This window comes from Haemaphysalis longicornis, unplaced genomic scaffold, assembly GCF_048455015.1.
Source record: "Haemaphysalis longicornis isolate Haplotype H1 unplaced genomic scaffold, Haemaphysalis longicornis Haplotype H1 scaffold_1, whole genome shotgun sequence".
Lineage (NCBI taxonomy): Eukaryota > Metazoa > Arthropoda > Arachnida > Ixodida > Ixodidae > Haemaphysalis > Haemaphysalis longicornis.
The window spans coordinates 42,996,197-43,019,767 of record NW_027526203.1 but is presented as its reverse complement, the minus strand read 5'-3'; the positions used below and the strand labels follow the sequence as shown (position 1 = coordinate 43,019,767).

The 23,571-nt window shown below is 49.8% G+C and overlaps 1 protein-coding gene across 1 annotated transcript in view; it reads right to left on the bottom strand.

Moving 5' to 3' along the window:
• Positions 1–23,571, bottom strand: part of LOC144166258 (nose resistant to fluoxetine protein 6-like) — a 315,613-nt gene that overhangs the window by 95,885 nt on the left and 196,157 nt on the right. The window contains exons 10-11 of the mRNA XM_077695828.1: positions 6,455–6,537; positions 5,197–5,316 (exon numbers count right to left, since the gene is read on the bottom strand). Coding sequence (XP_077551954.1) covers positions 5,197–5,316; positions 6,455–6,537 — 203 coding nt within the window. The remainder of the gene's footprint in view (positions 1–5,196; positions 5,317–6,454; positions 6,538–23,571) is intronic.

Here is a 23,571-nt window from a genome sequence, read left to right as displayed (position 1 = left end):
CTTCGCTGCTCTGGGTGCGCGCATGTGTGCGCACTCTCACTCTGTCTCATTATCATAACAACAGCTGCGCGTGTGCGCTTCGCTGCTCTGGGTGCGCGCATGTGTGCACATGCGCGGGACTCTCCCCCCCCCCCGGCTCCTCTCCTTTCAAAAGCGGGAATATAAGAGGGGGAGCGCATGGCACCGGATCAGTCCAGCGCTCGCTCTCGCACTTGACTTGACTTTGCTTGACGATACCTCCGTGCAACATCTTCCGATGAAGACGTGATGGAAGCGACAGTCCCTTCAGCGAGTGGACTGACGCAATCCAATATCAGCGTCAGTCCAAACGCTCCCCCCTGATGCGTCGCATCACATCAGGGTTCCCTCGCGGGAAGATGGGCGTAATTTTTTCCTTGCGCGCTCACTCACACACACGCTTACCAGTCGTCCTCACCACTCGCACTCACTTGCCCTCACGCTGACTACGTGGCCTCCACGACTCGCGCACACTCGCGTTCACGTTCACCGTTCGCAGTGACCACTCGCACTCACGTGCGCTCATGCTAATCACTGGCCGTCACCACTCGCACTCACTCGTGCTCACGCTTACCACTGGTCATCGCCACTCGCATTCACTTATCCTCACCATTCGCTGTCACGACTGGCACTCACATTCGCCAGTCCACAAAGATGGCCAGGCTCAGTAACCACTCACTCATGAGTGGTGAGGGGGGTGTAAGTGCACTCCTGAGTAAGCCTGCCAAGGTATGATGGCAGCTGCCGCCACGGGCGTACGATCTGTCGGCGTTTGAACTTTCCGCTAAGCTTTGCAACTGTACCCGACCCCGTTTTACCTGCCCCCTAAACAGCCCCCTCCCAAGGAGCCTCCTGTTCACTCTCGTCTGTACCTTCAACTATCAAAGCGTTACGTACTGCACGTGCGGCGTGGCCCACCCTCTCGGCAGGCACTCGGTCAATCTTTATCACAAACCAACTCTCCCCTGGCACTGCAGCTTACCCTTGCCGTCACGCGCTCCACGGCTCGCGCTGCTATTTTTTGCACCTCGCGGCTATCTGTCCGTCACAATGCGTTCAACAAAATAGAGATGTAACGCTTTCTCCAGAAATAACATTGCAGCTATACTTTGCTGATATATAAAAGGTGTATGTTTTCATATTGACACCTTTTTGTCATCCACCCAGTTAAGTATTAGGCTCTATTTTCGCACCTTCATTGTGCAGCGTATACCATAGCTGCATCCTAAGGATGTTTCACATTGTTGAGTTGCAGTACTTTATTGGTCCATGTATTCGCTCATTATGCAATTCCAGCTGATACAAAGCCTCCATAAACAAAAATATATGTTCCTAACCGGTCATTGTACAAAATTATTCAAGCCATGCCTGTGGATTTAAATTTTGAGAATTCCCATTTAATTCAAAGATTCATAAGGCGAAAACCATAGGATGACACGGAGACGCTAACAAAGCGTTCACTACACCAGTTTGAAGCTTAAACCAGGCACAGCGTACGTATAGAAAAGATGATAGGGGGTTCCCTTATTACGTTAGGTAGTCATAGAAAAGACATGGACACGTCTCATTACCCCTTAAAGGCCCCCAAGCACGTATTGACTCAATTTCCTAGGCTTACCCGCCTTGATTTTTCACATTAACAGCTGGCTAGTGCCACATTCCTTCCGCGAGCCTCGAGTGATGGACAACCGGCCCGAGGTGACCTGACTTGAGACGGCACACAACGATCCGAGAGAAAAATGGAAATCTAGCCCTGGTAGGCACGTGGAGTAACGCTTTCCATGGTTGAATAAAGTATGATGTGTGAGGTCAAGGAGGGCGAAAGGCCCACGGGACGTCCCAGTGGCTCCCGCCACTGAGAAGTGTTTGAGGTCGAAATTTCTTCCATGTGGGCCGCGTTTTAGGCGGCTGCAGCCGCCAACCGACGGGACGCACTTACGACTGCTGCGCCTTGGGCTGCGGTGCCGAGGAATCAGGTCATAGACATGCGTTACAGTAGTTAAGCGCAGCAAAATACGGGCCCTAGAATGTACCATAACGGTCTGTATCGCGGCCGTTACTCATGGCTCCGCCGGTAGGAATGACGTGGCTAGGTTGGGCACGTCAGGAGTGCGTGAGAGCCTGTCTTTTTCTGTCACATTATTTCGCGTTATTTAGGGAAACCTCTTTACTCTGTATGTACTGTAGTCAATTTATTTTTGTGTTCGTCGACCGAAAAAAACACGGTTGTTGAGTTAGCTGCTCATGTTAAGCTCCTAACGACGTTGTCGTGTATGATCCGTGCTACGTACGTACGAAGTGCTTAGCGTGTTTGCCTATGTTTACTTCTTGTTCTTGGGCACTGCTGATGATTGTTTAACAACCGCTGTAAACCCGTGAAGGGGAATTGCCCTAAAAAAGCAATTCCAAAGAAATGAGGATGAAAATAGGGACACCCAAAGATCTACACCAAAGGACCTGCATAAATTTGTGAGCAACGAAATTGAAGGTTTGTGGCTAGTTGAAACCACATGTCCCTTTTTAACTGCTGCAGTACGCTGCTTTATGGATATGTTTTTTCGTACCCCTCACAATGAAAAGTCATGAAGGTGCTATTATTGCCTCCTTGGAAAGAAGATCTGAAAGATAAGTCACGCAGGCTGTAAGCATGCTTGGAATGCGCGGCAATTGTCATGTTTTAGCCAACTCCTTGTAGCTCTGCTCGAAAGGCCTTTGGGTACGATGCATTGCTGCAGCCCGTAGCTTTCGCTTCATCTTGCAGTTTAAAACGAAGCGCATGCTCTTCCACTAGAAGTTTTAGTAATCCCGGCCATGCCTGCTACCAACATTGCCCGCACGCTGAACCACCCCCGGCGGCCTCAAGCAAAGCATCACTCAGTGGCTCTGCAGGTCACCCTGGTTTCGTACCCACTTTGCGTTTCGGTTATAATTCATGGTCGGAACTGTACACCCTTTCATTTTGATAAATTTTTAGATGTCGTCCCTTCCAGGGCTCCACAGTTGTTGAAGCTCGAGATGTTCCATATCATATGTTTTAATTGTGGCTGGGTGAAAGGCGGCCGTTCTGGCCAGTACAGAGCAGATGTTGTAGGCCAAGCGAGAAAACAGACGGGAAGCGAAGCCCATTATCGTCATCAACTCTTTCGATAAATGGCTTCCTGAACGAGCAGCGACGCAACGCATATAAGACGGAGGGAAGCTTTTCGAATGGGTGAAGCAGAAGCTGATCGCGCACGTGTCATTTCAAGCGGCAGGAGGATGAACCCTTCCAGGACGGGGGAAGGAACGCTCCCTCCACCAAACACAATACGCGCATTATTTGACAATATCCAAGAATGTGTCTGCAGTTGTGAGTGTGCACGGTATGCCATAGCTGCCACAAATGCATTGCGATCGTCCCAAAGTGGCATGAATTCACAGTTGTGCTGGTCATCCGCATTCAGGGGGTGGAACCTGGAATTCTGTTACTGGGAGGCGCCGTTTCAGACTACGGGCGGAATTTTCATGGAGCAAGTAGTTTTTAATGCATGGGGAAGGGGCCTGAAATTACCTGCATCATCGTGTAGTCAATTCATCGGGCTAAAGTGGGGATTGTGAAGTTCACGCTGTTATTTTTAAGTCAGCTTCTACACATTTCGTCAAAAGAGAAACGCGTCTAAACGCCGTCTTCTTTGAGGATCATCCTTATTAGAGGCGACGCATCTCATTCACTCGCCTTGTCTTTGCATCCATCCGGCATTGTCGGCGTTGTCGGCGTCCACCCCTCCCCCATTCTCCTCGCCGCGCCAGCTGCGCTCTCCGCCGCTCACCCCCTCTCCTCTCCGATAGCGAACACTCTCTCGCGAGGGGCATTTGATTCGATTCGATTGGATTGGCTTGGCTTGGCTTGGCTTGGCTTGGATTGGATTGGATTGGATTGGATTTGGATTGGATTGGATTAAAGCTGATTGTGTTGGATTGTGTTGCGTCATAGCCGCGGCACACGCACTGGTGCCGGCGCATGTGCAGTACTCTCTCTTCCGCGGTCTCTTCTCCTTCGGGAGCGCTGCGCATATAACCGGTGTGCCGCTCTCCGGCGGCCTTTCGGTCGACGGTTGCTCTCCGGTGCGCTTGAACCCCCCTCAGCGTCGCATCACACCAGGGTTCCCGCGAGGGGAGATGGGCGTTTTTCTTTTATTTGGTTGACGTCTGCTGTGTTGGCATGTTTGAAATTTTGCAGGGTGGCAATGAACGGATTCCCCCAGTATCTCTTCGGAAACTGCTCCTTACCAAAAGAAAGTCCACGTTACTCTGAAATGGCCAATATATCGACTGTAGTATGTAATATTGCACACAGTGCCATAATATGCAGTGGTTGTTTGGGGACAGTGGCTACTGGATCTTAATGCACTTTCTTCTTCTGATCTTTATTGCGTAAAATATGAGCACTATCAGGCGAGAAACTCGGCGTTTGGAGCAGTGAATGACTCCGACATTGCACACGCATGACAAACCCGTTGGATGAACAGAAACCCAACCCAGCAATGCGCGGCACCGGCAAGTGTCTTAATATGAAGTCTATCCCACACCTCACTGTAGGCTACTTTCAAGGTTCAGTTAAGTCTGATTACGTGCTCTGAATGCAAAAACTTTATGGCTTCCCGTGGCAACGCTTCCTACATCTTGTGTGTCTTATGGTGGTTCTATTAAGCCACGATAATAAAGGTTCGTATCATCTAACTAAGGAGTTCCAAATAGTGACATTATGAATGGTGACATACTTACTCAGAGGGATATTGGCCAATGACGAAGGCAGGTTCTATTCGTTAGCGGCTGATGGCACATTCATCAATTACCTTGAGGAGCACCGTGGCATTGACATGACTTACTACCCGCCGCGGTGGCTCAGTGGCCAGGGCGTTGCGCTGCTGAGCATGACGTCGCGGGTTCGATTCCCGGCCGCGGCGGCCGCTTTTCTGATGGCGGCGAAAAGCAAGAACGCCCGTGTGTACGACCTTTCGGCGCACGTTAAAGATCCCCAGGTGGTCAAAATTAATCCGGAGCACTCCACTACGGCGCGCCTCATCGCCTGCGTTGCGTCGGCGCGTTACAATCAATCAATCAATCAATCAATCAATCAATCAATCAATCAATCAATCAATCAATCAACCAATCAATCAATCAATCGAGGTGACTTACTGGAATGTATCTGTTATGAAGACAGCGAAGGGCGCGTGTCGAGTACTGTACATCTGCCAAGCCACAAAGGAACAGCCAGCAACGGACAGTACCGCCAGGACTGCCACAATGGCTCGCCTCCTGAGGGTAGTGAAGTGCGCAAACAGAAAATGTAAAAACAAAACGCTGATAGCTTTGAGCCTGGACCATCAACTGTGGTCTATCTTATCGCAGAGGTCTCTAGGCAGCTTAGGCCGCAATCACTAAGCAGAAATATGGGAGCCTGTCAGGAAATTGTTTCGCCGTAACCACGTTATACACTGATGGCCACTCCCACTGCATCCTATGGTGCCATATAAAACACAAGATCAACTGCGTTGTTGACCTTACCCCAATCTCTCTCCCTAAGGTCACGCCAGTGAGCAAGTCTACTGCTTAAGACACCCACCCTGAAACCTCGAAAAGGTAAAAAGGAAGTTTTTCGTTGTGTGTTTTCATGGCCTCTAATTAATGTTTCTGGCCTACACTTCGAAGGAGAAAAATGCTCATGGTAAATTCAATCGCCTATTCGAACAATACCGTCTGCTAGCATCCCAATCAAATTTTGGCTACAGAATGGCGAGCGCGCCCAATTCTGGCAGCAGGCTTTAAATGTACTGAGGTTACCTTCTGGTGTGGCAAAAAATTTATTTCGGTTGATAAACTGGGAAACACCAAGTATACTGGCAAATGTGAGCTCATTGCACTTCAGAATATTTTTAAAAGTATTTTCCAAATCAGCATTTTAAGTTCATCGCGCTGCGACCCCTGTGTCCTTTTTGCAATTCACATTGTAAGCCACTTGGGATAACGTCACGCACAAAACCCTCCATTTTCAGAAATGAAAATAGTTTGGAAGTGAGGGCGTGGCGCTTTTTCCTTTTTTTTCTTTTTTGTATCGTCCTTGCCGCCCCACTGCTGTTAGGATTTTTGTAGGTTTTGTCAAAGATAGTACAACTTCAGGTTTCTTGACGAATAGTGCCTTGGGTCATAAACCCACACCACAACCTGCTTATTTCTTGCAGGTTGCCTACGTGGCGGTGCCCTATTTATGTCAATTTAGGTTTTAGTAAACTGGTATATAAAACCAGCAGTTTTAAAGTCTAATTCTTCAGTGGGGGAGCAACCTAAACCTCCAGCAAAATTTCAGCGAAGCTTAAACCTTCCAGTGTTTGCACCACGACACGCAACCTTTCCAATTGCGCATTCATAATGAATGATGCCAAGGGGAACACGTTACCTGAGTCGTAGCTGGTGAACCAAGAGAGCTACGACGAACAACTGGTAATCTGCGGAAATGTACCACGTGTGGGAACACACGCCCTGCAAAGTGCAATAACATATTAGTAAAAACGGAGACCTTTCATGCTGGCAGTGATTTGATTCAAATAAGAGAAGGATAGCAACTGGGATCAAGCCCTCATCACAGTGGCTCAGTGGCTAAGTGGTCGTGCTAATGAGCCCAAATACGTCGATGCGATCCCGGTGGTGGCTGCCTTTCAGATGGATATGAAAAGCGAAAACATCCCTGTTTCGAGGTTTCAGTGCACAGTCACATTCCCGGATTGTCAGAATAAATCTGGATCCCCTACTACGGCGCGCTTCATAGCTCAGGGGTATTTTCGGTGCGTTCAACTCCCAAAAGTGTTTTGAAAAGCTGAACGAGCAGAGGTAACTCAAAATACCCCAGCGAACATAACGAAACAAATTAGCAGTGGCTGAGCTCGGCTATGCCAGGGTATACTTAGCGTGAGCTAAGGTTCAGCTGGTTATTCTTAGCTTTCCTGGTTGTGTAGGATTAGCTTGATTATCATGTTTACTGCTGCTTCAATGACATACACACGGTATAAGCTATTACGAAAGAACAAGGCAAGGCAGACCGGGGCCATGGGTGCCCTTAACGGGGATGACAGATATAATGACAGGGGTGTTTCATGATGAATATGATGAATGGCGCATACCCAGTGGGAGATTTAACATCCTCCCGCACCCGAGATACTCGATGGGTGCACAATAAATCTGTAATCCTAACATTTTCTTTTATTGTCCATAATGTCAATATTTGCGACGCGGTCTGGGAATGCTATTACCTCTTTCGTCTACAGCGGTGCTTGCGCCGTCGTGGAGATCTCACGACAGCCAAGGGCCGCCAATGTAATGCGGACGACAACCAGATTGTGGGTCCAGTGCCTCAGAAGGTTGCAGTCCTTAAGCCGTGCAGTTATTGTTGGGAAGTAGATGTCTTGCAACTCCTAATAATTTGGTGAAATGGTAGCTGTTCCACAGGAAGTCTAGTGGTGTCGTCATGCCGGCTTTGTGCTTGCCTTCCGTTTGTTTTTTCCTCTCCTGACGAGGTCGTTCTCCTGCTTCTTGTCAGCTCAATGTATGGTTCGGATGATTATCCACCGGGCCTTGCTGCCTCCTCGAATGGGCAGACGTGACGCGCCAGGGTTCCTCGGCTTTCCCAACATCGCTGAGATGGAACACCTCAGATTCGTGCCGGGGTACAACCTGTAGAAATCTTTCGTTGGTTCGAATTCGTCGGCTTTCCATTACTTTCAATAAGCGTTTGCTCTCCACTTTGTCTGAAAGGAAGATACACTCGATTTCATACGGTGGTGGCTCTGCCTTCTCTTTCACTTTCTTGAAATCTCCTGTGCTTTGGTTGTCTGTTTGAATGGCAGCCTCGAAGTCCTCCTTGTCTGCCGCAGGCGTAGCCTTGGGGTCTGCACCCCCTTCTTCGGTTGGGATATTCGATGCTCCCTCGTAGCCGGCTCCCGCTTGCAGACGTTTCGTTCAGCCTCGTCTTCGGCCTTGCATGTTGAAGCCTGGGCTGAACCGACAATTTGTTTCTTTAAATTGGTTTTCATCGTCTTCTCTTTGCCTGGTGTGGGAAAGAGGCGCTTCCTAGCGTCGCGCGTCGCGTTAAACGAAACGGATCCCTGCATCACCATCCTGGAGCAGTTGTACTCTGACGGACCTGCTGGCGTCACACTATCCCGAGTCGATGTTCCATACGTCGTCATGTGCACGACGCGGTGTGCACTCTCCCTTCGTTTTCTCGGAGTGATAGACGTGGACGACCGGGTATCTGTCAGCTCCATCTCGGAAAACTCCCTGTGCTCGCGCGTAGTCCTCCCGAAAATGCTCCCAAGCCTCTGCTGTTGACGCGGCTCAACTCTAAATGCGGGGACCTGGAATGTCGGCAAGGTAACCTTGCAGGTCGATAGGTGAGCGCACTTCAGAGGGGTCGCTTCGATGCGTTGCCGGCCGACAGCCGTTGAACACAGAAGTCAATGGGCGAGGGCAAATTGGCGTGCCTGATGTGCCGTTGGTAGTGCCTGTCATGCCGGGCGACTTTGAGACGTTCTAAGTATCGCGCAGCCACATGAGGGTACGGCATATCTCTCTTCGGCCTGCCAACGCGTCGAAGTAGTCCGAGTTCAGTTTGTCACGTTCAATCAGTTCTATGATTCTCGTTTCGATCTCGTACATTGCGGCATATTTGCTTGCAAGGTCAATGGCCTCTTGCAAATCATGCGAAGATAGAGAGGGTGCTTCCAGAAGCTCATTCCCTGCCTTGAGCAGTCTCGCAGTAGCGACGCGAAGGATGCGTTGCTGCCGGCGCAGCTTATCCATTCGACACTTACTGTCGGTTGTCACTGGACGCTCTGAGCCAGCCATGCCGACCTCCGGCTGAGGGCGGGGCTGATCAGCGGAAACAGTAAAAAACACGGGGTTCTAGGAACCTCAAGCCGGAGGGGGCGTCAGTGGTATCTCGTCGCGTGTCGTCGTCCTGCCGGATTTAACGGCACCAAAAAATATAGCGGAAGAACGACGCAAGGCAGACCGGGGCCATGGCAGGCCTCAGTTTGCATGACAGTTTTAATGACAGGGGTGCTTTCATGATGATTATGATGAACGGCTTATACCCAGCGGAAGATTTAACATACGCTATCTGTGACGCATGTATTTTTATTAAGCGGCTCCGGTGCAGCGTCACCAATCGCCCCAGAGCCAAGATGGTTCCACAGGCGCACGCCGCTGTTGCTGTGACGCACGAGCCATCAGTTGCACACCTGGCAGCGTGTTTTCAAACGCTTCGCTGCGCAAAGCACCCAGGTGACATTCGTGATGTCACTGCGCGCGCTATCCTTTTGAGCGCCTGCTAACGAGCGGATTGTTCAGGCTCTGTGGCCTCGGTGTAGAACACTGAGTATTGACGCTGCCAGCTGGTGTTCGAGCCCTTGTAGGTATACGCCTCGAGCTTTGCGATCGCTGCGCCGCCTGCCGCAACTTCTCCGCGGAGTTGACGGGATTAGCACTGTGCGGCCCATAGGGGCTCATGCAGTATTTTGGTTCTCTTTCGCTTCTTTTTGCCCTTCCAAGCGCTAAAAAATTTGTTATGGTGACGGCTGTAAGTAAACAGTACGTTTGGGTCACTTCAAAAGCCGCTGCGTCTTGGTAGGGTGTTCAAACAATAACAGTAGCTATCCGGGAACGCGGCTCTGCGTCCTTCTGGGCCGCTGTTACGGGCGTCGGCGACGGCAGCAGCATACCACCACTGTCACCTCCGAATACGTCCGGCACAAGTGAATTTTATTGTCGCCTCGTTTAAACCTGATACTGGCACAGTGAGAGGTGTGTTTTGTTTTGTAGCGTGGACAACGAATGCGGCCTTATTACGAATATATGCGTCGTCGAAAAAAATCACGCCATATCCACGGAATGAATGATGATAAGTGGGGCGAAGCTCGAGAGGGGGAGATCATCGGTAACCGTACTCTCCCGTGAAAGTTCGCCCATTACATCATTAACAAAGACGTAGGACTGTGTGCGTACATTGTACAAATCAACTTTTATTTTCGGAGTCAATGCTCCCAGGCCCAGACCTGGTGAAAGACCCCGCGCCATCGAGGACTACCCCGCACCTCCACCACAATTTGTCACAACGGTAAAGAAAGAACTTTATTTAGGGCGAACTTGTGCCCGAACAAGACGAGAGGAAACGAGCAAAGGTCCTTGCGTCTCGTTCGATCTCCGAGAACGACTGCCTGCGTTCGTGGCGTGATCTCTTGCGTGATCTCCCCCTCGCAGTGCACGGGCGCTCGCGCGTCCGTTGGCGAACACAGACAAGCTCGCGCTCCCGGTGCCGAGTTAGCGCTGCCGGTTGCAGCCGGTTCTTGCGCGTGCAACGCGGCCCACTTTGCGACATCTCCGAAAGCATGTGGCGGTCACGTACCACGAGGCACAAGGGATGGACAGACCCATGGCTTTAGAAGCTTCGCCCCTAAAATATATTTCGGGGATGCGATTACCCAATACCTGATTATAACTTGTGCCTTTTATAAGAATATAAGCCACGTGAAAATGATAAGTATATTCCAAGGCTCTGCGTCGTGAAAGATGTGCACTCATGCCTTATAGCAAGAACCAAGAAAAGTGAAATCAACCACTGAAAAATTAATGGTTCGCAAGTCCGGAAGAAACAAAATAGCTCGTACAGAAATGAAAAAAAAAACCCAGTGCAGCTTCTGAAATGCTAAAGACGTTCTTATAAACGTAAGCCGTGTAGGACGTACGAGACCAACTAGTGTGCGAAATGCACTGCTATTTCGCGAGACATGGGGATGGGGGAGGGGAGGGGGACGCTTACGTACCGTTGTGTACGATTGCGGAGCGAAATCAAGGAAAGAACATTTTAGTATTCACACACAGAAGATACTCGTTCACGTCACTTTAGTTTTTAGACTTCAACTAACAGCTGTTCCCTCGGCGAACGCATTTTTTGAGGTATACAAGTTCAAAACTGATACAAGGTTTCCTTACAAGAGTAGGATATCCGATAAGGCCTTCTGATTTCCGTTTGCGCTAGATTCTGCACGCTACATGCGTCATACGACTATGCTTCGAAGAAACGTTTAGTCGCGAACGGGCATTACTGTAGAAGCCCTTCTCCGGCCTGCTCGCGGAGGATATATGTAACATATATGAATGTTTGCGGGCGCTCAGCTCACGACAAGACGCCCCAGCATTATTTTTTTTTTGTCGTGCGCTGATCCCGGGTATAATTTGGGATTATCCATCGTACTGAATTCGTAGAATGTTCGTGAAATGTATGTCCAGGGTAGTGATCAATATCTGAGGTATGATATTGGCAAGCATAACTGGCGTTCTGTCAGGTATGAGCGCTCCACTAGGTTATATAAGCGCACAAGACTGATTTACATCGTGGTGTATTGCCATGGCATGACCATCTGGGGATATTATACTTACGGAGACACTGTTAGTAAATTTCAGGGCAGTGGAATCACGATCATCTCCATATGCATATCCTGGTTTCGCGACGCCGACCTGTGACGCACATTTGGCGCTTGTACAGACCGAATGTACGTACCAGACTAAGATCGCGTCACACGCATTTACACTCTCGTAAACACACCACATTTGCCAACAGAGTGACTGCTCCACATAAATATGTATTTCCAACGCCTACAAAGGGTAAATCTCAGTCGTGAACGGGCCCCGAAAGCAATGGTGACAAAGGGGAGCGGGCAGGCGACTCCCGCGGCTGCTTTCGAAACGGGCCGCTAGGGGGATTTCAGTGGCGCCCCTACAGGCCGCGCTCGAGGCGTATAGTTGCTAGTTTTTTTTTTCATTACCTAATTTTTTTTCTACATTTTATTCTTTTAACTCAAATCTACGTGTTTTTTTTGTAGATAATGGTGATTTGGTACGTTTTAGGTCGCTTTAGGTTTGGGGCGCAGCCAATGACAACGTGAAATTAATTTGCTCCATCGCTCGAACAGACATGTCACGTGGGTACTCTGTGCAGCGAAGCCTTTGGAATTACGCCACCCGGCCACCCCTCGCATGATCATCCAGTGGGCCGGGCCGCCCCGTGCGGAACCGAGGTCGGCGAAGACGTTAGGTGCGTGGGGTGTGGGAGAGACGCCGGGCAGAGACCAACGTTCTTTGCGCCGTATGACGTCACTGTTGTTCGCGCATGCGCAGCACGGCTCTCCAGAGCCACGCGAAACTGCTCAGCCTCGGCCAGTGTAGCTCGCACTACAAAACAAAAGCGAAAGATAAAAGTAGGCGTGGTCTTTCCGCAATTGTTTCCTGTGGCATACCTGTGACTGCAATTTCTTCAGGGGGGGGGCTGTATCCTACCTAGTTTGTCAATATTATCTACAAAACTATAGCACAGACATTATAAATCTAGGATCAATGAATTTTTAACATTGAAGGGCTGCCGCACGTATACAAGGCATTAAGCTCGCCAAAAATGCTCAAGTGGGCGTCCTGGATTGTGCGTGTGACGTGTGAGGACGCCCGGTTCTGAGATATGCACATAAACGGGTACTGACCCTACCAAACCTATGGCCGCATACTTTGTGGATGTGCCCGTCATCTTTGGTTGAGCACCTGCTCTCGGTCATATGAGCGATGCTCGAGGTGCCACGGGAGAAACAAAACGGACGGTTGCGAGGTTCAGGGTCTCCCTGCGACCTAGCTGGCAAATCGCGGCTAAGCCGCCACGCTAGCTCAGCTGAACTGCACCACGGATTGCCGTCTGGCATAGGGGTGGAGAACAGCCAGGAACACACAACAACAACGGAATGGCTATAACCCACGATTATTGGCCCCTAGATTACGTAAGCTGGGCGCGTCGCTCGTCCTGACAGAGCCGTCCAGCTAGATCAGTAGAAAGGAGCGAGTGGCAGACAAGGGGAGGCAAAATGAGGGCCCTTCGGAGTGTCCGTGGGACCCTCCGCCACACTACTAAATTATTTTCTTACAAACCTTGTTACCAACTTAAAAAAGGTGGATTTGCCGCTGGACTTGTTGGAACAACGTGCCCGCACCGCAAAAAGTTTAAAGCTGGCTTTTTTGCCCAACGTATCAGTTATGCAAGAAAGCCGCACACAAAAAGCGGACCCGGAAATATGTGTATGAACGACTTTGGCTACAAGGGTTAATTGTCTGACAATATTACACATATCACCATGTTTCATAGTGGGGTCCCCCCTCAGATTTGCAAGCCTAGAAGGGGTGTTCGGCAGGATAACGGCCGAGTATCACTGGCATAAAAAAATCAGAGGTACGGCAAATTTTCCGCCCTGAGGGTACCCCTATTTCCTTCAAAACGCCAAACACTAAACTTCAATTACCAAAGTCCCGCCTCCCAAAGGCATGTCACAACAGAGTGAGAAGGTCCTAACAATTATCCGATACTAGACCGCTTATTGGCCGCAGAGACAGTCTATCGTTGCTGTGTACACAAACAGCCACTTGACCCAACTCTCTTACTTTCATGCGGAAACTCTAAGGTGTTCAAAAAAACACGATTCCTAACGAACAACAATGCAACAAATCTTTACTGAAAAACTGGCAGCGCTCAGTAATTAAACCACGGGTGCTCCGTATATGGCCCCAACCACGCAATGTGCGCCTAACATTAAGCTCCGCGCAGAGAACCCTTTCTTTGATAGCCCGTTCCCGTATTCCAAGAAGTCACCCCACGCGCACACATTACAAAAGAGGCGTCACTCACTCCCTCGTCAACATACCTCTGCCGCCATGGCGACAGCCTATAGACCCCTGACGAAGGGAAACGCGGCTCTGTTTTTTCAACAACATAAGCCTTCCCGTTCTCTTCGCTCAAACAACCTTACCCCTAGACTGACCTCAGAGTTCTGGTCTCTTTACTGGGAGCTCCATTTGCCATGATCCTTTGCCATGACCCTTAACCCCATTTTCCATGTAATAGTGCTCGTCAGAGGACGAAAAAAAACAATGAGAAAAATTTTATAAACCTTACCAGCACTCGTTCGCCCGTTTCGGGCATAATACGCGACCTTCCGGCTTTCCTAGAAACAACGAAAAGCAAAAGGTGTTCCGACTCGTGTGTGCTCCGCACCCATCAACGCACATTAGCCGGAACCAGCGAAACAAACATCCAAAGATGATAAATCGCACTAATAAATGAGCTGTTGGCGGCTTCCATAATTTAGGTGAGGCACTCGAACAAAACAGCAGGTACTTGCAATATTGCATTTGTCTCTGCAAAAATAAAAATGTACAGGTGGTGATTTCTCTTGCAGCACAAAGAAACCGAAATACTGCCAATAACTTCCACATTAATAAACAAAGTAATAGGCATAGCGTATTTTTTGGATGATATGCAACATTAGTGTCCGGTGTAGTACCGTCAACGGAAATTACTTCGTGAATGCAACCTGGCATAGACTCGTAATGAGCGGCCACCACATCGGTGTGTCCCCGGAGGCGCTCCCACTCCTTCTTCACAGCATTACAGAAAGCGTCTGCCGTTGCGTTGGTAATGTGAGCACGGGCTAGGTGGGGTTTGATTAGGTCTGTCAGCCATTACAACTATTCCTGCCAAGCCAACTTTAAATTTGTATGAGAATATATAAATACAGAATGCGCCATATTTGACCTTAAAGATCACTGTGCGGACGTTCACTAATTTCCACTAGTTAGTTCACGCTGGTCTTATAAACGTTCGGAAACATCGGCGGCTGTCAATACATTGTTCCAGGGGACAGTTCTACTTCGTAAATCGACTTCTTCAAAAACAACAGCAAAGCAAATTATACGAAAATTGACTGCTTCAGCGAAACGTCAATCGCCGGGAGCTTTACCTCAGTCGGCCTTACGGATAGTTAGTAGTCGCAGTTTTAATACGAAAACATAAAGGTACCGCTCCCAAATCCGTTCGAGCAGCCTCACCAGGTTCGGCAAAACCACCGTGAAAATTGGCTTAGAGCATCTGCCTTTCTGTCTCCTGAGATAATTCTGTAATACAGTAATCCCTCGTTCACTAGAACCCGGATTTCTCGAAATATCGGTTAAGCCAAAACTTTTTCCCCGTGTATTTACATCTCATAGGTGCCCTGTATTTGCGCCCCTTTATCAGGAAATGTTTTTTCAGGGGACCACGGATATCTCGAAATGTCTACAGCGAAGGCACAAGGCAAAGTCTGCTAAAGACAGCTGATGAGGTCTCCGTTCTAACGCTTAGCTCCCACTACGCGCTGAACGCGGTTGTGAACTGGAAATTTGCGCGGCACGAGGGTCATATTGCTGTTACCAGAACGCTGTCCCACGCCTACATCGTTGAGAGACGTGTGGACGATGCAGCCAATCATGAGGATGAAGAGGAGCCTCGAGTAGTGCCTACAGTGACAGAAACAACAAAGATGCTGCTTCCACTTGGCGACAAGGTAGAATGTAGCGGTGTCGACCAACTATTGATGCGACTCATTGAGCAGCTCGAGAAGGGTTTTATGGGACCGAAAGCTTACGCAAAACAGGTTGTCATCAGGGAGTTCCTTCTTCCGCAGTATTAAAAATTTGGTTTTCCTGCGAACTTTTTTTGCATTTATTACGAAAGCTTCCTTGTTCGGAAAAGCAGCTTTCGTTCCCAGCTTTAGCGGTTATTTCAATCACCCGGCCACACATTTTCAGCATTTCGCTTAACTCGAAACTTTCGCTTAACACTCGAAAAATATTGAACAAATTTGAGAACTTCGAGTTTACGAGGAATTACTGTAGTTCCTAGTTTCATCAGTCTAATTTCTCACAAAGATATGTTTAATTGCCGACTACAAATGATCATCTTTAGTTTCTTAAGCTACTTTTGTTAATATTGTCACGTGTACAAGAAGTTTAAAGAGGACGACGACGAAGGGAACGCCTCCAGCCACCTGTCTTCAGCACGTGCCAACTATCGACGACGACGAGAAGGAGCAGAGTGTCTCGGGCAGTGGCGCGCGAGAGCACGTGGACCGAGCTGGACGAGCTAGAACGCCAGTCTATCGCGTGGTGCGTGGGAGGAAGCAACTTCTTCGCTGAGTGGCTAGCAGGCACAAGTTCGTCTTATTAAATTACCATCACTCACCCGGACTATTTCGTCCTTATTCTTGTTACGTATCACAGGTGGAGGTGCGGGGTAAGCCCCTAATGTTCAAGACCCCTCCTGCCTCTCGTCTGTCTAGCCCCGAGCGGCCTACCTTCGTGGACACACCAGTTCATCGCTCCAGCCGGCGCCTGTTAGGCTTATCTCCCGAGTTCAGCGCCCTGTCTGCAACACGCTCTGCTCGTGGCCCCCAAGCGATGGCGTCAGCGAATGCAGCGCAGGTGACGTTCCAGCAGCCTCGTGAACCCAACTGCTTTCACGGGGAGGCCTTCGAGGATGTAGAAGACTGGTTGGACCATTTCGAACGTGTCGCCAGATTCAACCAGTGGAACAACAACCACAAGCTGCATAACGTCTATTTCTCTCTTAAAGACGGCGCAGAGACCTGGTTTCTAAATAACGAGGCGAGTATGCGGATGTGGGAAGAATTCCGTGAAAAGCTTCTCGAGAAGTTTCCGAGTACAGACCGGTGTGACCACGTGATGCGTTTGCTCGACTCCCGCATCCAAAAACCAAACGAAAGTGTTGCCATGTTCGCCGAAGATATGGCACGCCTGTTCAAGCGGGCTGATCCTGCGATGGCCGAAGCTAAAAAGTTGCGCTACCTGATGCATGGGGTGAAAGAACAACTTTTCCCCGGACTGGTGCGAAATCCTCCTCAGACGGTGCAGGCGTTCATTAAGGAAGCCACTGCAATTGAACGCGCCCTTCAAGACCGGTCTCGCCAATACAACAGGCATACGAACCATGCATCGAGCAATGTTGCCATGCTGTCCACTGTCAACGAGAGGGACCTGCGTGACCTCGTTCGGACCATCGTCCAGGAAGAACTGCGAAAGTTGAAAGTGAGTTCCCCAGAACCGGTAATCGCTTCTGCCTCTTCGATCGCCGAAATCGTACGCGAGGAACTCCGACAGACACTTGTTACCCCGGAACACAGTGTAGAAGCGCCCCAAGTAACCTACGCAGGGGCCCTCCGTCGCCGCCAATTCGTCCCTGCAGTGCCACGTCAGGAGCTGCTAGCTGACTTCATGCCTCCCCCACGGCCTACCTTTCGTCCTCAGGTCTGCAAGACCGACGTGTGGCGCACCGTGGACAACCGCCCCCTGTGTTACCATTGTGGAGAACCAGGTCATGTCAACCGTCGATACCCGTACCGCGAGATAGGGCTGCCGGGATTCTTGCCTACTGCTCGCCGTCCACGCATCGGGGAACGACCAGCAGCAATCGAAGATTACCTGGCTAATAGGCCCGCCAACGCGCCGAACTATCATCGGTCCCGCTCTCCGTCGCCGGCTCGTCCCAATTCCCCCTATCGCAGCAGCGAGACCCGAGTACCAAAGTCGGCAAGCCCCGTTCGGGGAAACTAGAAGCAGCAACCTCAGGAGGGAAGGTTGCCGACGGCCGAATTACTAATGTCCCTCCATCAGCGCCGCGATGCGATCCACAGACGAATTCCCACGAAGAGGTGAGCGCGGACCTCTCCGTATGTGTCGACGGGCACCCCATAGTTGCTTTAGTGGATACCGGGGCAGATTACTCAATTCTAAGCAAAAAACTGGCAGATCGCCTGCGGAAAGTAAAGACCCCATGGAGTGGACCCCAGATCCGTTCCGCAGGAGGTCATCTGATGACGCCCATTGTAAAGTGCACCGCGAGGATTGCAATCGGTAACTGTGATTTCGTTGCCACCTTCCTCGTGCTCCCACAGTGCTGCAGAGACATGATCTCGGGAATGGACTTCCTGCGGGAGCACGGTGCCATCATAAACTTCGTGAGCGTTCAGTCATTTTTTCGCCAAACGGTGCGTCCACAGAAAGTGAAAGAGAGCGAATTCACGTGCCCCTGCGCATAGGTGGCAGGTCATGCGCGCTTGTTTCAGTCGTCTGTGACAATCCGCACAGTGGTGATGACATAGCCGAGCAAATAAGCGGCCTTTTGCTCAACCAAGGAATTGACATTGCCCGGGGTGTGGTGCACCTTACCGAAGGCTGCGCGCAGGTGTTGCTCACGAATTTCACTAACGAACGTCAGCGCATCGCGAAGGGAACTGCAGTGGCCTGCTTTGAAGAAATCGACGACGGGCAAGCCTGCTTTGCACTACAGAGCGATACGTCTAGCGATTGTACATCTCCTGCCGCTGTTGACGTGAGTCCTGACTTGCCACCTGATAAGCAACAAGTTCTCTACGAGCTGCTGAACCAGTTTGCCGACTGCTTCTCCACGACATCAGGCGTCCGTCAAACTGCACTAGTGAAACACCGCATCATAACAGACGAAACTGAGAGACCTATTCACCAGAGTCCATACCGTGTATCCCCAAGAGAACGCGAGGCGATACGGGACCAAATCAAACAAATGCTTAAGGACAACGTCATCCAACCGTCAAGGAGCCCATGGGCGTCACCTATCGTGTTAGTCAGGAAGAAAGATGGCAGCTCCCGTTTTTGCGTGGACTATCGCAAGCTGAACCACGTAACTAAGAAGGACGTATACCCTTTGCCAAGGATCGATGACTCCCTCGACAGGTTGCGCCATGCGCGCTATTTCTCATCCATGGACCTAAAAATTGGATATTGGCAAATAGAAGTGGATGAGCGTGATCGCGAAAAAACAGCCTTTATCACGCCAGACGGTTTGTACGAATTTAAGGTTCTTCCTTTCGGACTATGCTCTGCACCAGCAACATTCCAAAGGATGATGGATACCGTTTTGTCCGGGCTAAAATGGCAAACATGTCTGGTGTATTTGGATGATGTGATTGTATTCTCGCCGACGTTTGACAAGCATGTCAAGCGGTTGTCCGCCGTGCTACAGGCTATACGGTCCGCCGGACTCACACTGAAGCGAGAAAAATGCCACTTTGGATTCAAGGAACTACGCTTTCTAGGTCACGTCGTCAGCCGTGATGGAGTTCGTCCAGATCCTGATAAAATTGCAGCTGTTTCCAAGTTTCCCACGCCAGTTGATAAAAGGGCTGTTCGACGGTTTTTAGGACTCTGCTCCTACTACAGGCGTTTTATCGCAAACTTTTCCCGAATAGCGGCCCCACTTACTCACCTTACCCGGGATGACGTTGTTTTCCAGTGGACCGACAAGGAGCAAGTCGCTTTCGACGAACTTAGACATCGCCTTCAGACACCACCCGTCCTAGCCCACTTTGACGAAGAGGCTCCTACGATCATCCACACCGATGCAAGCAACGCCGGACTTGGAGCCGTTCTTATACAGCTACAGGATGGAGTCGAAAGAGTGGTTGCTTACGCAAGTAGGTCTCTGTCCCGTGCGGAGATGAACTATTCAACAACCAAGAAAGAATGTCTAGCGGTTGTTTGGGCCACAAGCGAATTCCGTCCATACATATACGGCCGGCCATTCAGTGTTGTGAGCGATCACCACTCGCTCTGCTGGCTAGCAAATTTGAAAAACCCTTGTGGACGTCTCGCACGCTGGAGTCTGAGGGTGCAGGAATTTGACATGGTTATCCAATACAAATCTGGAAAGCAGCATAGCGATGCTGACTGTCTCTCACGAGCCCCCGTCGAGCCCGCAGGTGGAGAAGACGACGTTTCATTTGTCTGTGCGGTGCAGGCGACAACCGTTGCAAAGCAACAGCGGAATGACCAGGAACTGCGGCCGCTAATCGATTTCTTGGAGGGACACACTTCTACTGCACCTAGGCTGTTCTCCAGAGGGCTTTCCTCCTTTTGCTTGATTAATAACGTACTGTACAAGAAAAACTTTACCCCCAACGGCAGAAGCATCTTGCTTGTAGTTCCAACTCCCCTGCGAGAAGACGTTTTGCAGGCCTGCCACGACGAACTCTCGGCCGGTCACTTGGGCTACACTCGAACATTAGCAAGGATACAACAAAGCTATTACTGGCCTAGGCTGTCCAGCGTTGTCAGGGAGTACGTCCGCACCTGCAGGGATTGCCAGCGACGCAAAATGCCCCCGAACCGACCTGCCGGCTTGCTCCAGCCAATTCAAATACCTGCGGGGCCATTCGAACAAGTTGGAATGGATCTGCTTGGCCCCTTCCCAACATCTTCGCAAGGTAACAAATGGATTATCGTGGCTACAGATTACCTGACCCGGTATGCGGAAACAAAGGCTGTCTCGCGGGGCACTGCAGAAGAAGTAGCCCAATTTTTCGTTGAAAATATCGTGCTTCGACACGGTGCTCCTGCTTGCGTTATCACGGACAGAGGAACAGCCTTTACAGCCAAGCTGGTGAGCGCCATCATGACGCTGAGTGGCACATCCCACCGACGAACGACCGCCTACCATCCTCAAACCAACGGGCTTACAGAGCGCATGAATAAAACAATTGCCGACATGTTAAGCATGTACGTGGATGCCGAGCACAAGACCTGGGACGTCGTTCTACCTTACATCACGTTCGCCTATAATACGGCACAACAGGAAACGACGCGGATGACACCTTTCCAGATTCTTTACGGTCGAGAGGTTTCTACCATGCTGGACGCCATGCTCCCTCACGATTCAAGGGACGACGCTGCACCTTCCTTCGACTTCACCCAGCGCGCCGAAGACGCACGGCAGATTGCGCGTCAGAGGATACGGCAACAACAGCACTTTGACGCTGCGCGTTACAATCTCAGGCATAGACACGTGCAGTTTGTAGAAGGCGACCAAGTCTGGATATGGACGCCGGTTCGTCGACGGGGCTTATCGGAAAAGCTGCTCCGGCGATTTTTCGGGCCCTATACAGTGCAAAGGAAGTTAAGCGACGTGACTTATGAAGTTGTTCCGTCCTGCCCTTCTCCTCGAGCACGCCGCCGGCCACAACCTGAAGTAGTCCACGTGGTACGCATGAAGCCTTATTTCTCCCGATGACGACTTTTGTGACCTCAGCGCTACGTGACCCCGCCATTTACGCAGCATACCATACGGTGACTCTACGCATCGGGACGATGCTCTCTTGGGAGGGGGGCAAATGCCACGTGTACAAGACGTTTAAAGAGGACGACGACGAAGGGAACGCCTCCAGCCACCTGTCTTCAGCGCGTGTCAACTATCGACGACGACGAGGAGGAGCAGAGTGTCCCGGGCAGTGGCGCGCGAGAGCACGTGGACCGAGCTGGACGAGCTAGAACGCCAGTCTAGCGCGTGGTGCGTGGGAGGAAGCAACTACTTCGCTGAGTGGCTAGCAGGCACAAGTTCGCCTTATTAAATTACCATCACTCACCCGGACTATTTCGTCCTTATTCTTGTTACGTGTAAATATCTTCATAAATTAAACAAAATATCTTGTCCTTTTTGTATATCCTACATCGTAAAAATGTCAGTTTATTAAGAAATAAATAAAACAACGTGGGCAAGTCAGCTTCACTGGATGCATTCATAGCATCCACGAATTAATGGGTCACTATTTTTACTTGTGGATTTGATAATTTCGAAGCTGTTATCAAATCCTCCAAAAGCAGGATATACTGTGTTTCACCTTACCAGTCACCAGGGAGTATTTGTTTCTGTTGTTGAATTTATGGGAAATATATCAACTGCCCCAAGCACGCGCACACACCGACACATTGGTGATGAATAAGCTGCTACTTTTGATTCGGTTGCTGTCTATTATGGAAATTTAAGTGGTATAACAAGGTATGATGGGGGATTTGGCAACGCGGGGTAAGGGGTTGTGGCAGCTGAATAGCATAGGTTTCATTTTAATGTTATAGGAAGCCATTAGGGGATACGTTTCGGCTGCAGCAAGTGCAAATATAGCAAAACAAGCGATAGTAGCCCATACACCAGTGTGAGCTAAGAGAAAAGACCCACATTGGTTGGCCGTTTTGTTTGGGTGTATTTACTGCAATGTTTTTACCGCTGGGACCATGTGATAGAGAACTAATAAATAAGCTACGAGCCCAACGCAGCCACATACCGCTGAGTCGGACAGCGTAGCACGATTGCCGCATATCATGCAAGTTCCACTGTCTTCAGAGGTAGGGCAGTGCCGGGAAGTGTTACCCTGACTGTGCAGGGTAGTTAGCCTGACGCTGAGTTATCGAAGCAAGAAGCAGTCGCGAAGGAGAAAGTGATAATGGCATGCATGCAATAATGGTTGGACGCGCCTGCGCTGTGCGCAGACTCGACAGCAGGCGCCGCGAACCAGATAACGCAGCGGTTAGTTTTCGTCGCCGCTCCCGTGGTCCGTAAACTTCAGCTTATGACAGTACGTTCAACGTTTGTTAGCTAAGTTATGCTGCTGCGCCCCGCGAAGAAAAAAAATAAGCTACAAGCTCATTGGGATGGGCTAGCGAAAGTATTGTCAAAGCTTTCTGGCACCAACTACGGAGTAAAACTAGGCAAACGGCTGAACAAAATCTATCACCGCAATTTTCCTCCACCCTACATTCAGCGTCACGAAGTGGTGAGCATAGTTTTGAATGCTCAGGACTAGGAAGGCCCAGATATCCTAACCTCTCTGGTAACGCAGCAAGGCAGTTTGATCTCCTGCTGAATCAAGTCAGATGATGGAGGCGAAAAGCACAAACGCCCGTGTGTACGAGATTTCGGCGCACGTTAAAGATCCCCAGGTGTTCAAAATTCATCCGGAGACCTCCACTACGGTGCGCCTCATTATTATAAAAATAAAATAAAAAGGGTAATGCCTGTCTAATGACCGCAGTCTAATGACCGCAGTCTGCAAATCGATGGACCCTATAGAAAGCCAATATAGGGTCTGTTAAAACTCAAAATATTGAAGGCAATGAAATACTCGTTGCATTTTTCCAATAAAAGGTTTATTAATTTTCTATTTGCCACAGTTTTTTAAGATTGGATTTTTGGCTCACTTAATGGCAATATGAAGTGTATTAAAACTCAATGTCTCGAAGGCGATAAAATGTTTGTTGAGTTTGGGCAATAGAAAGTTATTCACTTCCTCATGACTTCAGTCCGTAACGTATGAGTTTTAATTGACTTTTTATAACTCCACAGAAACTCAATAGAAAATTTAATAAAACGCAAAGGCCATTTTCATGTGGGATTGCCTGGCGGTGGGGTTGCAGTTGTTCCAGAGCGCCCAACGAAAGTTCCCTTGGCCTGACGAGGCGACAAGGGCTGGGCTATATCTCGCCTGCTGTCGCAAGGCCCGCGGCAATTGCACGCACAGATATACCTCCAAGCAGCGGTGAGGAGGCGCCTTCTCCTTCCTCTCTTCGGAAGATTGTCTGATCCAACTTCTTCGCGTCCATTCGTGGAATTCAAACCGTGACGTGCGGAGAGTCCTGATTGGAGGAATTTGAACTGCTCGCGGCTTTATCGGACCCCCAGGGGTATAAAAAGCTCTTAACGCCCGGACTGCGAGCGTCATTCGAGGGAGCCACCGAGCCACTGATGGAGCCACTGAAAAAGACGAACATTTACATGGTTTGCGCTTGTGC